Raw genomic sequence first — 15751 nt, 5'->3', positions numbered from 1 at the left:
AAACAATGCTACCTTATATAATGTTACTTACCCTACATTGTTCATCTCATATGCATACGTTGATACTGTACTCTATATCATCGACTGCATCCTTATGTAATACATGTATCACTAGCCACTTTAACTATGCCACATGGTTTACATACTTATCTCATATGTATATACTGTACTCGATATCATCTACTGTATCTTGCCTATGCTGCTCTGTACCATCACTCATTCATATATCCTTATGTACATATTCTTTATCCCCTTACACTGTGTATGACAGTAGTTTTTTTTGGAATTGTTAGTTAGATTACTTGCTCGTTATTACTGCATTGTCGGAACTAGAAGCACAAGCATTTCGCTACACTCGCATTAACATCTGCTAACCATGTGTATGTGACAAATAAAATTTGATTTTGATTTGATTTGATTTGACATCAATAACATGCGAAGATGATGGGTGATTGTTGGCAGTACAATGAACAGAAATCAATCTCATTTGCCAACAAAAATAACAGCTAACGACCGTGCAAAATAATTTCCAAATGTTTTTGGAAACTAGAGAAAGTCGACAATCATCAGTCAGTTCGAGTCAGCGAGCATATGAGAATGTCAGAACAGTTCCCACAGCAGCGGCAGACCACCAGGACTGAAGTGGTAGCAGGGAAGACTGTGACAAACGCTGAATGAATCAAGGCGTTTTACTCAAATGTTTACTCTGCTAACCTCTGCTTTAGTAGGGTGGCCGGCACTCTGTTCTCCCCAGTCTAACCTTGGCTTTAGCAGGGTAGTTGGCTTTAGTAGGGTGGTCGGCACTCTGTTCTCCCCAGTCTAACCTTGGCTTTAGCAGGGTGGTTGGCTTTAGTAGGGTGGGCGTCACTCTGTTCTCCCCAGTCTAACCTCTGCATTAGTAGGGTGGTCGGCATGCTGCTCTCCCCAGTCTAACCTTGGCTTTAATAGGGTGGTCGGCACTCTGCTCTCCCCAGTCTAACCTCTGTTTTAGTAGGGTGGTCGGCATGCTGCTCTCCCCAGTCTAACCTTGGCTTTAGTAGGGTGGTCGGCATGCTGCTCTCCCCAGTCTAACCTTGGCTTTAGTAGGGTGGTTGGCTTTAGTAGGGTGGTCGGCACTCTGTTCTCCCCAGTCTAACCACTGCTTTAGTAGGGTGGTCGGCACTCTGTTTTCCCCAGTCTAACCTCTGCTTTAGTAGGGTGGTCGGCACTCTGTTCTCCCCAGTCTAACCTTGGCTTTAGTAGGGTGGTCGGCACTCTGCTCTCCCCAGTCTAACCTTGGCTTTAGTAGGGTGGTCGGCACTCTGCTCTCCCCAGTCTAACCTTGGCTTTAGTAGGGTGGTTGGCACTCTGCTCTCCCCAGTCTAACCTTCGCTTTAGCAGGGTGGTCGGCTTTAGCAGGGTGGTCGGCACTCTGCTCTCCCCAGTCTAACCTTGGCTTTAGTAGGGTGGTCAGCGCGCTGCTCTCCCCAGTCTAACCTCTGCTTTAGTAGAGTGGTTGGCTTTAGTAGGGTGGTCGGCACCCTGTTCTCCCCAGTCTAACCTCCTTATTAGGGTGGTTGGCTTTAGTAGGGTGGTCGGCACCCTGTTCTCCCCAGTCTAACCTCTGCTTTAGCAGGGTGGTCAGCATGCTGCTCTCCCCAGTCTAACCTTGGCTTTAGCAGGGTGGTCGGCATGCTGCTCTCCCCAGTCTAACCTCTGCTTTAGTAGGGTGGTCGGCACGCTGCTCTCCCCAGTCTAACCTCTGCTTTAGTAGGGTGGTCGGCCCTCTGTTCTCCCCAGTCTAACCTCTGCTTTAGGAGGGTGGTCGGCACGCTGCTCTCCCCAGTCTAACCTTGGCTTTAGTAGGGTGGTCGGCACTCTGCTCTCCCCAGTCTAACCTTGGCTTTAGTAGGGTGGTCGGCACTCTGCTCTCCCCAGTCTAACCTCTGCTTTAGGAGGGTGGTCGGCACGCTGCTCTCCCCAGTCTAACCTTGGCTTTAGTAGGGTGGTCGGCACTCTGCTCTCCCCAGTCTAACCTTGGCTTTAGTAGGGTGGTCGGCACTCTGCTCTCCCCAGTCTAACCTTCGCTTTAGCAGGGTGGTCGGCTTTAGCAGGGTGGTCGGCACTCTGCTCTCCCCAGTCTAACCTTGGCTTTAGTAGGGTGGTCAGCACGCTGCTCTCCCCAGTCTAACCTCTGCTTTAGTAGAGTGGTTGGCTTTAGTAGGGTGGTCGGCACGCTGCTCTCCCCAGTCTAACCTCTGCTTTAGTAGGGTGGTCGGCACGCTGTTCTCCCCAGTCTAACCTCTGCTTTAGTAGGGTGGTCGGCACGCTGCTCTCCCCAGTCTAACCTCTGCTTTAGTAGGGTGGTCGGCACTCTGCTCTCCCCAGTCTAACCTTGGCTTTAGTAGGGTGGTTGGCTTTAGTAGGGTGGTCGGCACTCTGTTCTCCCCAGTCTAACCTTGGCTTTAGTAGGGTGGTCGGCACTCTGCTCTCCCCAGTCTAACCTTGGCTTTAGTAGGGTGGTTGGCTTTAGTAGGGTGGTCGGCACTCTGTTCTCCCCAGTCTAACCTCTGCTTTAGTAGGGTGGTCGGCACTCTGCTCTCCCCAGTCTAACCTTGGCTTTAGTAGGGTGGTCGGCACTCTGCTCTCCCCAGTCTAACCTTGGCTTTAGTAGGGTGGTCGGCATGCTGCTCTCCCCAGTCTGTCTATGGAGAGCGCTGCTCAAAGCACTGAGGGCAATTTGTCAGCTTTGCCGTTTTAAACTCTGTGTAAAACTTCATACGGATCACGAAAAAACTATCTTTCAGGATTTATTAGAAAATTGAATAATAATCAACCACAACTCCATTCTTACGTGTCCTGTTCTTATTCTCCCTTACGACCCTTTTCAGAAAAAATCACAATCTCAAATTTTTTAAAGACAATTAATTTGAAAGAAATATCGATCCTCAAATTGAAAGGTGAGTGATCAGCTTAGAATCTATTTGTTTTTTTAAGAGAGAGGGAGAGAAGGAATGGGAGGTGCATCTTGTGTTGATAGCAAGCCCCAAGCCTGATGGAGAGGAGAGGTGTGAGTGGATTATGACGTTGAGTTATTATGAGTTGTTTGTTCAGGAAAATAAACACAATTGAGCACTTTATATGTTTAATTGTTTTTGTATGATGTTTTCTGCTTAAAGTGGTCCTAAAACTGAGCACATATGACTTTTACTGGTTTATATGAAATTATCGCAGCAACAAAAAAACATTGTGAAGTGTATCGCAGAATTTCAGAAAAGCTGCCGCAAAATCAAGCATTTTTGGCTGCAGAAATTCTGAAAAAATGTTGCTTAATCCTGGAGGGACTGCCTTTTGTTCTTTAGATATGGACGATATCAACACCATACCCCTCCTGGTTACTATGACTACACGATATTAACACCATACCCCTCCTGGTTACTATTACTACACGATATTAACACCATACCACTCCTGGTTACTATGCCTACACGATATCAACACCATACCACTCCTGGTTACTATGCCTACACGATATCAACACTATACCACTCCTGGTTACTATGCCTACACGATATCAACACTATACCACTCCTGGTTACTATGCCTACACGATATCAACACTATACCACTCCTGGTTACTATGCCTACACGATATCAACACCATACCACTCACTATGCCTACACGATATCAACACCATACCACTCCTGGTTACTATGCCTACACGATATCAACACTATACCACTCCTGGTTACTATGCCTACACGATATCAACACCATACCACTCCTGGTTACTATGCCTACACGATATCAACACTATACCACTCCTGGTTACTATGCCTACACGATATCAACACCATACCACTCCTGGTTACTATGCCTACACGATATCAACACTATACCACTCCTGGTTACTATGCCTACACGATATCAACACCATACCACTCCTGGTTACTATGCCTACACGATATCAACACCATACCACTCCTGGTTACTATGCCTACACGATATCAACACTATACCACTCCTGGTTACTATGCCTACACGATATTAACACCATACCACTCCTGGTTACTATGACTACACGATATCAACACCATACCACTCCTGGTTACTATGCCTACACGATATCAACACCATACCACTCCTGGTTACTATGCCTACACGATATCAACACCATACCACTCCTGGTTACTATGACTACACGATATCAACACCATACCACTCCTGGTTACTATGCCTACACGATATCAACACCATACCACTCCTGGTTACTATGCCTACACGATATCAACACCATACCACTCCTGGTTACTATGCCTACACGATATCAACACTATACCACTCCTGGTTACTATGCCTACACGATATCAACACCATACCACTCCTGGTTACTATGCCTACACGATATCAACACTATACCACTCCTGGTTACTATGCCTACACGATATCAACACCATACCACTCCTGGTTACTATGCCTACACGATATCAACACTATAGCACTCCTGGTTACTATGCCTACACGATATCAACACCATACCACTCCTGGTTACTATGCCTACACGATATCAACACCATACCACTCCTGGTTACTATGCCTACACGATATCAACACCATACCCCTCCTGGTTACTATGCCTACACGATATCAACACCATACCCCTCCTGGTTACTATGACTACACGATATCAACACCATACCACTCCTGGTTACTATGACTACACGATATCAACACCATACCACTCCTGGTTACTATGTCTAAGTTAACGTAAGTTCAATCACAAAGATCTGAGTGCATCTCCTCAGTTTCATTCAGTAGTACAATACAATCCACGTTGCATTTTGTCATGTGCGAATTTCTATCTGTGATGTTTAAATGTCTTAGAGAACGATCATTTCCAGCAGATCTCCTTGCTGAGAGTAGCGTTGATCATGCACTGCTTCTCCTGGGGTGAGCCTGATGTTCCGCATGTCACGCCTCATGTCTCTAAAACATGGGGAAAAGGAGACAATGTCAACTTTCGATGCATCTACTAATCCAATGTTTTACGCTGTTGTATCATACTTGATGAATTATTGATCTGTCCGTCCCCCGGCTTGAACCTCTACAACTGGATCACACTGGCACCGGATGTCCTGAGGGGTGCACTGTTGTTGAACTGGAAAACAAAGACACATTTGGTCAGTGGTAGGTATTTTTCCAATGCTGTATCACCATCTTTATCTGGACAGAAAAAGGACAGAAAAAGCAAATCAAATCAAATCAAATCAAATCAAATCAAATCAAATCAAATTTTATTTGTCACATACACATGGTTAGCAGATGTTAATGCGAGTGTAGCGAAATGCTTGTGCTTCTAGTTCCGACAATGCAGTAATAACGAGCAAGTAATCTAACTAACAATTCCAAAAAAAAAAAAAAAAAAAAAAAAAAACTACTGTCTTATACACAGTGTAAGGGGATAAGAATATGTACATAAGGATATATGAATGAGTGATGGTACAGAGCAGCATAGGCAAGATACAGTAGATGATATCGAGTACAGTATATACATATGAGATAAGTATGTAAACCAAGTGGCATAGTTAAAGTGGCTAGTGATACATGTATTACATAAGGATGCAGTCGATGATATAGAGTACAGTATCAACGTATGCATATGAGATGAACAATGTAGGGTAAGTAACATTATATAAGGTAGCATTGTTTAAAGTGGCTAGTGATATATTTACATAATTTCCCATCAATTCCCATGATTAAAGTGGCTGGAGTAGAGTCAGTGTCATTGACAGTGTGTTGGCAGTAGCCACTCAATGTTAGTGGTGGCTGTTTAACAGTCTGATGGCCTTGAGATAGAAGCTGTTTTTCAGTCTCTCGGTCCCAGCTTTGATGCACCTGTACTGACCTCGCCTTCTGGATGACAGCGGGGTGAACAGGCAGTGGCTCGGGTGGTTGATGTCCTTGATGATCTTTATGGCCTTCCTGTAGCATCGGGTGGTGTAGGTGTCCTGGAGGGCAGGTAGTTTGCCCCCGGTGATGCGTTGTGCAGACCTCACTACCCTCTGGAGAGCCTTACGGTTGAGGGCGGTGCAGTTGCCATACCAGGCGGTGATACAGCCCGCCAGGATGCTCTCGATTGTGCATCTGTAGAAGTTTGTGAGTGCTTTTGGTGACAAGCCGAATTTCTTCAGCCTCCTGAGGTTGAAGAGGCGCTGCTGCGCCTTCCTCACGATGCTGTCTGTGTGAGTGGACCAATTCAGTTTGTCTGTGATGTGTATGCCGAGGAACTTAAAACTTGCTACCCTCTCCACTACTGTTCCATCGATGTGGATGGGGGGTGTTCCCTCTGCTGTTTCCTGAAGTCCACAATCATCTCCTTAGTTTTGTTGACGTTGAGTGTGAGGTTATTTTCCTGACACCACACTCCGAGGGCCCTCACCTCCTCCCTGTAGGCCGTCTCGTCGTTGTTGGTAATCAAGCCTACCACTGTTGTGTCGTCCGCAAACTTGATGATTGAGTTGGAGGCGTGCATGGCCACGCAGTCGTGGGTGAACAGGGAGTACAGGAGGGGGCTCAGAACGCACCCTTGTGGGGCCCCAGTGTTGAGGATCAGCGGGGAGGAGATGTTGTTGCCTACCCTCACCACCTGGGGGCGGCCCGTCAGGAAGTCCAGTACCCAGTTGCACAGGGCGGGGTCGAGACCCAGGGTCTCGAGCTTGATGACGAGCTTGGAGGGTACTATGGTGTTGAATGCCGAGCTGTAGTCGATGAACAGCATTCTCACATAGGTATTCCTCTTGTCCAGATGGGTTAGGGCAGTGTGCAGTGTGGTTGAGATTGCATCGTCTGTGGACCTATTTGGGCGGTAAGCAAATTGGAGTGGGTCAAGGGTGTCAGGTAGGGTGGAGGTGATATGGTCCTTGACTAGTCTCTCAAAGCACTTCATGATGACGGATGTGAGTGCTACGGGCGGTAGTCGTTTAGCTCAGTTACCTTAGCTTTCTTGGGAACAGGAACAATGGTGGCCCTCTTGAAGCATGTGGGAACAGCAGACTGGTATAGGGATTGGTTGAATATGTCCGTAAACACACCGGCCAGCTGGTCTGCGCATGCTCTGAGGGCGCGGCTGGGGATGCCGTCTGGGCCTGCAGCCTTGCGAGGGTTAACACGTTTAAATGTCTTACTCACTTCGGCTGCAGTGAAGGAGAGACCGCATGATTCCGTTGCAGGCCGTGTCAGTGGCACTGTATTGTCCTCAAAGCGGGCAAAAAGTTATTTAGTCTGCCTGGGAGCAAGACATCCTGGTCCGTGACTGGGCTGGGTTTCTTCCTGTAGTCCGTGATTGACTGTAGACCCTGCCACATACCTCTTGTGTCTGAGCCGTTGAATTGAGATTCTACTTTGTCTCTGTACTGGCGCTTAGCTTGTTTGATAGCCTTGCGGAGGGAATAGCTGCACTGTTTGTATTCAGTCATGTTACCAGACACCTTGCCCTGATTAAAAGCAGTGGTTCGTGCCTTCAGTTTCACACGAATGCTGCCATCAATCCACGGTTTCTGGTTAGGGAATGTTTTAATCGTTGCTATGGGAACGACATCTTCAACGCACGTTCTAATGAACTCGCACACCGTATCAGCGTATTCGTCAATGTTGTTGTCTGACGCAATACGAAACATCTCCCAGTCCACGTGATGGAAGCAGTCTTGGAGTGTGGAGTCAGCTTGGTCGGACCAGCGTTGGACAGACCTCAGCGTGGGAGCTTCTTGTTTTAGTTTCTGTCTGTAGGCAGGGATCAACAAAATGGAGTCGTGGTCAGCTTTTCCGAAAGGGGGCGGGGCAGGGCCTTATATGCGTCGCGGAAGTTAGAGTAACAATGATCCAGGGTCTTTCCACCCCTGGTTGCGCAATCAATATGCTGATAAAATTTAGGAGTCTTGTTTTCAGATTAGCCTTGTTAAAATCCCCAGCTACAATGAATGCAGCCTCCGGATAAATCGTTTCCAGTTTGCAGAGAGTTAAATAAAGTTCGTTCAGAGCCATCGATGTGTCTGCTTGGGGGGGATATATACGGCTGTGATTATAATCGAAGAGAATTCTCTTGGTAGATAATGCGGTCTACATTTGATTGTGAGGAATTCTAAATCAGGTGAACAGAAGGATTTGAGTTCCTGTATGTTTCCTTCATCACACCATGTCACGTTGGCCATAAGGCATACGCCCCCGCCCGTCTTCTTACCAGAGAGATGTTTGTTTCTGTCGGCGCGATGCGTGGAGAAACCCGCTGGCTGCACCGCTTCGGATTGCGTCTCTCCAGTGAGCCATGTTTCCGTGAAGCAGAGAACGTTACAGTCTCTGATGTCCCTCTGGAATGCTACCCTTGCTCGGATTTCATCAACCTTGTTGTCAAGAGACTGGACATTGGCAAGAAGAATGCTGGGGAGTGGTGCACGATGTGCCCGTCCGGAGTCTGACCAGAAGACCGCTTCGTTTCCCTCTTTTTCTGAGTCGTTTTTTTTTTTTTTTTTGGTCGCTGCATGTGATCCACTCGGTTACACTGGTTGTAAGGCAGAACTCAGGATCCGCATCGCGAAAAACATATTCTTGGTCGTACTGATGGTGAGTTGACGCTGATCTTATATTCAGTAGTTCTTGTCGGCTGTATGTAAAGAAACCTAAGATGACCTGGGGTACTAGTGTAAGAAATAACACGTAAAAAAAACAAAAAACTGCATAGTTTCCTAGGAACGCGAAGCGAGGCGGCCATCTCTGTCGGCGCCGGACAATGTGACAACTGGTCACTTAACATCCAATCCTCATGCCTCATTGTTTAGTTCCTGTTTCCCAATCAACAGTCCGGATCTTCCTCTTCTGCCTTCTGGTGGATGAACGGCCTTTTCTGGTAAATACAGGGACATTTCTCTTACCTACCCGGAAACTGGCAGCTGCAGACCCGAGTGTTGTAACTAGGTTTCCGGTGCACCCATCTGAAAGACACATTTGTTATTTACTTTGACTAGCTAGCTATTGATTGATTGATTATTGATTACTAAAATGGTAACATCTATATTAAAATACCATTTATCCACAGACTTGACTTTAGTGACAGACCAAAACCAAGTCTATTTTACTATCTGCACATCTAAACTTTTACTATGTGGATTGGGGACATTTCTGCTGAGATGGAGGAATGATCTGGAATGCTCAACTAGGATCATCAGGACAGTCTATGTTACTATTTGCCCAAAAAAGGTGAAGTATTGCTATTGAGCTATGTGACTGTAATTCTAATTGTCAAGAGGAAAGGTAAAACCTTCAGCCATGAGGTCACTGAGGAGGACCAATAAGGGGGATCGTCTAAAAGGGACTGGCATGCAGGGATGGAACATAAGGATTTTGTGCACTGGCCAGCTGACAACAATTTCTACATTCAGGTCATAAATCTGTGACATGCGATGTTTGTAAAGGCAAAATTTCACAGCTGTGTCAGGATAGTTTGGCACATTGTCTACTATCCAGTCTGAAAATTACTAGCCTCGGGCTAGATTCATTTCCATCCCTGCTGACATTTCGATCTGACTGCACAGGCAATTTGATTAGTCATGTCAAATCAAATCAAATTTTATTTGTCACATACACATGGTTAGCAGATGTTAATGCGAGTGTAGCGAAATGCTTGTGCTTCTAGTTCCGACAATGCAGTAATAACCAACGAGTAATCTAGCTAACAATTCCAAAACTACTACCTTATACACATAAGTGTAAAGGGATAAAGAATATGTACATAAAGATATATGAATGAGCGATGGTACAGAGCGGCATAGGCAAGATACAGTAGATGGTATCGAGTACAGTATATACATATGAGATGAGTATGTAAACAAAGTGGCATAGTTTAAAGTAGCTAGTGATACATGTATTACATAAAGATGCAGTAGATGATATAGAGTACAGTATATACGTATACATATGAGATAAATAATGTAGGGTATGTAAACATTATATTAAGTAGCATTGTTTAAAGTGGCTAGTGATATATTTTACATCAATTCCCATTATTAAAGTGGCTGGAGTTGAGTCAGTGTGTTGGCAGCAGCCACTCAATGTTAGTGGTGGCTGTTTAACAGCCTGATGGCCTTGAGATAGAAGCTGGTTTTCAGTCTCTCTGTCCCAGCTTTGATGCACCTGTACTGACCTCGCCTTCTGGACGATAGCGGGGTGAACAGGCAGTGGCTCGGGTGGTTGTTGTCCTTGATGATCTTTATGGCCTTCCTGTGACATCGGGTGGTGTAGGTGTCCTGGAGGGCAGGTAGTTTGCCCCCGGTGATGCGTTGTGCAGACCTCACTACCCTCTGGAGAGCCTTACGGTTGTGGGCGGAGCAGTTTCCGTACCAGGCGGTGATACAGCCCGACAGGATGCTCTCGATTGTGCATCTGTAGAAGTTTGTGAGTGCTTTTGGTGACAAGCCGAATTTCTTCAGCCTCCTGAGGTTGAAGAGGCGCTGCTGCGCCTTCTTCACGATGTTGTCTGTGTGGGTGGACCAATTCAGTTTGTCTGTGATGTGTACGCCGAGGAACTTAAAACTTACTACCCTCTCCACTACTGTTCCATCGATGTGGATAGGGGGGTGTTCCCTCTGCTGTTTCCTGAAGTCCACAATCATCTCCTTAGATTTGTTGACGTTGAGTGTGAGGTTATATTGTGAGGAATACCTATGTGAGAAAGCTGTTCATCGACTACAGCTCAGAATTCAACACCATAGTACCCTCCAAGCTCATCATTAAGCTAGAGGCCCTGGGTCTCAACCCCGCCCTGTGAAATTGGATCCTGGACTTCTTGACGAGCCGCTCCCAGGTGGTGAAGGCAGGAAACAACATCTCCACTTCGCTGATCCTCAACACTGGGGCCCCACAGGGGTGCGTGTTCAGCCCCCTCCTGTACTCCTTGTTCACCCATGACTGTGTGGCCACGCACGCCTTCAACTCAATCATCAAGTTTGCAGATGACACAACAGTCGTAGGCTTGATTACCAACAACAATGAGACAGCCCACAGGGAGGAGGTGAGGTCATTCAGAGTGTGGTGTCAGCAAAACAACCTCTCACTCAATGTCAACAAAACAAAAGAGATGATCGTGGACTTCAGGAAACAGCGGAGGGAGCATCCCCCTATCCACATCAACGAGACAGTAGTGGAGGAGGTGAAAAGTTTTAAGTTCCTCGGCGTACACATCACGGACAAACTGAAATGGTCCACCCACACAGACTGTGGTGAAGAATGTGCAACGGCGCCTCTTCAACCTCAGGAGGCTGAAGAAATGTGGCTTGTCACCTAAAACCCTCACAAACTTTTACAGATGCACAATTGAGAGTATCCTGTCGGGCTGCATCACCAACTGGTTCGGCAACTGCACCGCCCACAACCGCATGGCTATCCAGAGGGTGGTGCGGTCTGCACAATGCATCGCCGGGGGCAAACTACCTGCCCTCCAGGACACCTACAGCACCCGATATCACAGGAAGGCCAAAAGGATTATCAAGGACAACAACCACCCGAGCCACTGCCTGTTCATGCCGCTACCATCCAGAAGGATAGGTCAGTACAGGTGCCTCAAAGCTGAGACCGAGAGACTGAAAAACAGCTTCTATCTTTAAACAGCCATCACTAACAGAGAGGCTGCTGCCTACATACAGACTTGAAATCATTGGCCACTTTAATAATGTTTACATATCTTGCATTACTCATTTCATATGTATATACTGTATTTTATACCATCTATTGCATCTTTCCTATGCCGCTCTGATATTTCTCATCCATATATTTATATGTACATATTCTTATTCCATTCCTTTACTTAGATTTATGTGTATTAGGTAGTTGTTAGGGAATTTTTAGATTACATATTAGATATTACTGCATTGTCAGAACTAGAAACACAAGCATTTCGCTACACCTGCAATAACATCTGCTAACCATGTGTATGTGACCATAACAATTTCATTTGATGATACACAGTTGGAAGCGCTTCAAAAGGAAGGAACACCCCAATCAGGCACGCAAAACGGTCTTGAGTGGCAACAAATCTGCCCAATCAGCTGATTCGCTTTCCATACACCCACCCTTTCGACACACCCACTCGCCCATACTCCGGTCGCCATATTGGGCTGCAGCTAACCATACTTGAAGGAGAATTGCCGCGTTCACAACCCCTGGGAACTCGGAAATCTCACTTCCGATTTCAGAGCGTTCAAAACAACTGGATACTCGGGGAAAAAATTAGCTCCAACTTGGAAAAATAGTTTGAAAGGTCATCCAAATTGGGATTTCAAGTCGGAAACTCGGGCATCTTCCTAGAGCTCCGTCCTAAAGATCACTGGCGTCATGATTTGACCTTATTTTTCCCGAATTCCCAGTTGTTTTGAACGCAGAAAATTTCAGCAGGCGTCATATCTCGTGCCATGACGTCATCAGAGTAGCCCCTCCTTGTGTGATGTCGCATTCAAGACAACTTGGGAACTTTGAACTCGGAAATCCCCAACATACGAATTTCATGGCAACTGGGAACTCGGAAAAAAAACAAGTTACGACTGGGAAAAGTAGTTTTTTAACAGTCATCCAACTCGGAAAGTCTGGTTATCCTTGAGCTCCAACTTTCCTACCTAAAGATCACCGAAGTCAGGATATTACCTCGTTTTTTTCCGCGAACTCAGTAGTCTTGAACGCACCATAACTATTATCGGAAAGTCGGTGATTGTGAGTGTGCACTCTGGTGTCTTGAGTTTTTGTGTTTTCTTAATTTAAGTCCGTTTGTGTTTTAACCTTACGCAGTAACGTGTTGAAATATAATTTCGCAGTTAGTGCCATAGTTGTTAATTAACCTACACAATTTGAAACGGCTTGAAATCTGTTTGAATCTACCTGGAATAGGCGGACGGACCACCGAGATGGATTTCAGCTAATGTTAGCTTAGCCTAAAGCAGCTAACTAACCGGGCTAATTTATTTAGCCACTTCAACCTGGACTATAACGTTGTCGTGAACACTATTTGTTTTTAGCGGACTTATTTTCAAACTCGCTGTCCTTTTTTTTTTTTTGTTGTTGTTGAGGATCCAACTTCACTTTCGGAGGCCAACTACCTACCTGTAACCCAGGAAGGAGAGACCGACAGAGAGAGAAGGAAAGTGCTGTCATTGTCTGGTTGAGCTGACCCAATATGTTGTCCAACACCGGGACCCAGCCTCTGTTCCCCCCGACCCAGGGCCCAGCTAACCCGGCGGGCCAACCTAACCCGCCCCCTTCGGGTCACCTCTCACAGTTTCATGTGAAACCGACCCTACAGATCAAGAAGAACGCAATAACGGACGAGTACAAAGTGACCAGTCAGGTACTGGGACACGGCATCAACGGAAGGGTGCTGGAGATCTTCCACAAGAAAAGCGGAGACAAATACGCCCTCAAGGTAATATCATAGATTAACGGGGAAGTTTGTTATATATATCTAGTAGTCTGTTGGATAAGAAGTTATTTTAGCTACACTTTCAATGTCCCACTATAGTTTTGTTGAAACAGTGCGACTTGGTCATGTATTTATTTTTTGACAGAGTAACTAACTGACATGTTTGCTGTAACTAAGAATAAACAGTGTTGGTAAACAATCAACATTTTTAAATATAGGTGTGTTGAGAACAACGGCTGCTTTCCCTCTCATTATTCTCTCCTGTCTGTTAACCGTTTATTTAACTAGGCAAGTCAGTTAAGAACACATTGTAATGATTGATCAGCAGACAGAATGATGGGCAGCAGATCTGATAGGCCTTATTGATCACTCCGTTCTCTCTATACTACTGTGATGTCATCACTATACGCTGGGCTGCTTTCAGTACGGAACAATGGTGTACAAAGTTCAAATTTAAATGAATACAGTGGTGTTCTGATCGACAAGTTGAAAATTGGGGAGGGGTTTGGGTACCGCTGTCACCATGGCCACTGACCTTTTTAAATACGTCACTCATGGCTTCAAGCCACACAACGCCATACCCAACAAACAGTGCAAATGTAAGTCTGTTCGAGAATGTTGCAGAACATTTTAAGGAAACGTCACGCAAACATTTAATCGAACTGAACGCACCAGTGGTGTGATGTCATTATCTGACTCCATGAGCGTATCTGACTCCCTGGTCAAGCTTTCTAATCTCATCAGACACTTCTGACAAATCCGCTAATCTCACCTTGACACTTCTGACAAATCCTCTAATCTCACCTTGACACTTCTGACAAATCCTCGGAAGGTCTGGTTAATCAACAAGTCAAAAGTGGCCTTCGTTAACACAACAGAAAGATTGAGAAAACGTCCCGGGCCATCCCTTTGACTATTGACTAGGCGTTACCTCACACCCCCGTAGACCAGATTTGAGTCGCTGCAGGTTTATGTGCATTTAGCCTGGGGAGGCGAGGTTAGACAACAATTAGGCCTAGTTGAATCCGGTGTTTTCGTGACGGGCTGGAGGAAATACCTGCACATCTAGTGGTTGTCCAGGACCAGTTGAAGAAGGCTGACGTAGGTTAGGCTAATGTTGTTTCTAACCAGACCATTAAACGCTGTTATGAAGTCATAGTCAAATTCGTTCATGGTTATCTGATCCAACTAATGGTTGTCCAGACTAAAGCCCTGATATAGCCCTGACAGTAGAAAGACAGAAGTAGTAGGTTCTAGCTATGAATTATTTCATTACATGGTTAGAACAAGTCCTGCCATGCCAGCTTGTCTCCCGACAGTAGCTGACGTCAACATTACACTGAGTCACTGTCTGGCAACGTCCCCAGGCTGCAGAGCAGACTGACTGGGGTAGAGGTGTGTGTGTGTGTGTGAGAGACACTGTCTGGTCATAGCCTCGTCATGAAACGGGTTTCCCTAAAACAGGAAGCCTGGGGAAGTCCCAGAAATCAGCTGAAGAGGGGTTATACCCGGTGTAAAATCAATGACTCCTCAAAGTACGTCAAACCAATCAAATACCTTGCTGCTACGTACGGCTCACCAGGTTAGTGCTGTAGGAGCTACAGTGAGGACTAAATGTCAACAAAACGAGCACTGCTGACTAAACATTTTGGAATGTTTGCAGTGCGCTGGTTTTCACAGCATTTCTCTGTTATTTGAAGATCACCTGGAGCAACGGGAGGAATTGTATACAATGCTGGCCATATATTCATATTTTTAATTTGAACATTTCTGGAATGATATTTGACTGTAAAGGCTAGCATGAGGGACCAGAAGCTAGCCACAATTTGGTTTGTTTTGAGAAAAGTCTGCTAACCTACCTAGGTATAACTAGCTACCGATAGCTACTAGCTAGTTCAATTCCTCTCACGATTATAAAGCCAACAGCGTTTGTATATAAACAGCCTTATATTGACCTAAACGTGAGGCCAGTATCTAGCTCAGGGATGGGTAACTTCAGTCCTCATGGGGCCAGAGTGGTGTAAACCCTTTACCCCATCCCTAGTGATCACAGCTGATTTAAACTAATTCCATTCTAAACTGAAGATCATGATTAGTTGATTATTGAGGTCATGTGTTAGCTGGGGTAGTAGCATGACCAATAAGTTCCCTGAAGACTGAAGTTGCCCATCCTGGTCTAGCTTTTCCAGGTCAGTGATAGGCCAATCTAGAGCAGCCATGTACTGTATCTCTCTCTCAAACTACACTCTGGACGGAGTGTTGGAGCTGTTACAACTAGACAACGAGGAAATGGAACCACTTCCCCATTTTTATTGTAG

At 45.7% G+C, this 15751-nt stretch overlaps 1 protein-coding gene and 1 long non-coding RNA gene across 3 annotated transcripts in view; one reads left to right on the top strand and one right to left on the bottom strand.

Annotated features, from left to right (window-relative positions):
• Positions 1 to 4612: 4612 nt before the first annotated feature.
• LOC112239435 lies at positions 4613 to 13253 on the bottom strand. Its single transcript, XR_002951833.2, has 4 exons — positions 13118 to 13253; positions 8909 to 8964; positions 5045 to 5138; positions 4613 to 4966 (listed from the first exon to the last, which is right to left on the bottom strand). It is a non-coding gene; the product is annotated as an uncharacterized LOC112239435 (long non-coding RNA).
• Positions 12494 to 15751, top strand: part of LOC112239434 (MAP kinase-activated protein kinase 2) — a 51994-nt gene continuing 48736 nt past the window's right edge. The window contains exon 1 of one of the 2 annotated variants that reach the window (XM_042324965.1): positions 12494 to 13436. In XM_042324965.1, the coding sequence (XP_042180899.1) occupies positions 13191 to 13436 (246 nt within the window). In that variant the 5' untranslated portion in view covers positions 12494 to 13190. The remainder of the gene's footprint in view (positions 13437 to 15751) is intronic. The other variant, XM_042324964.1, reaches the window with a different exon arrangement.

The sequence above is a fragment of the Oncorhynchus tshawytscha genome, linkage group LG07 (assembly GCF_018296145.1).
Source record: "Oncorhynchus tshawytscha isolate Ot180627B linkage group LG07, Otsh_v2.0, whole genome shotgun sequence".
NCBI classification, from domain to species: domain Eukaryota; kingdom Metazoa; phylum Chordata; class Actinopteri; order Salmoniformes; family Salmonidae; genus Oncorhynchus; species Oncorhynchus tshawytscha.
Note: the sequence above shows the minus strand (reverse complement) of the source record. Positions and strands in the feature narration are given on the sequence as shown.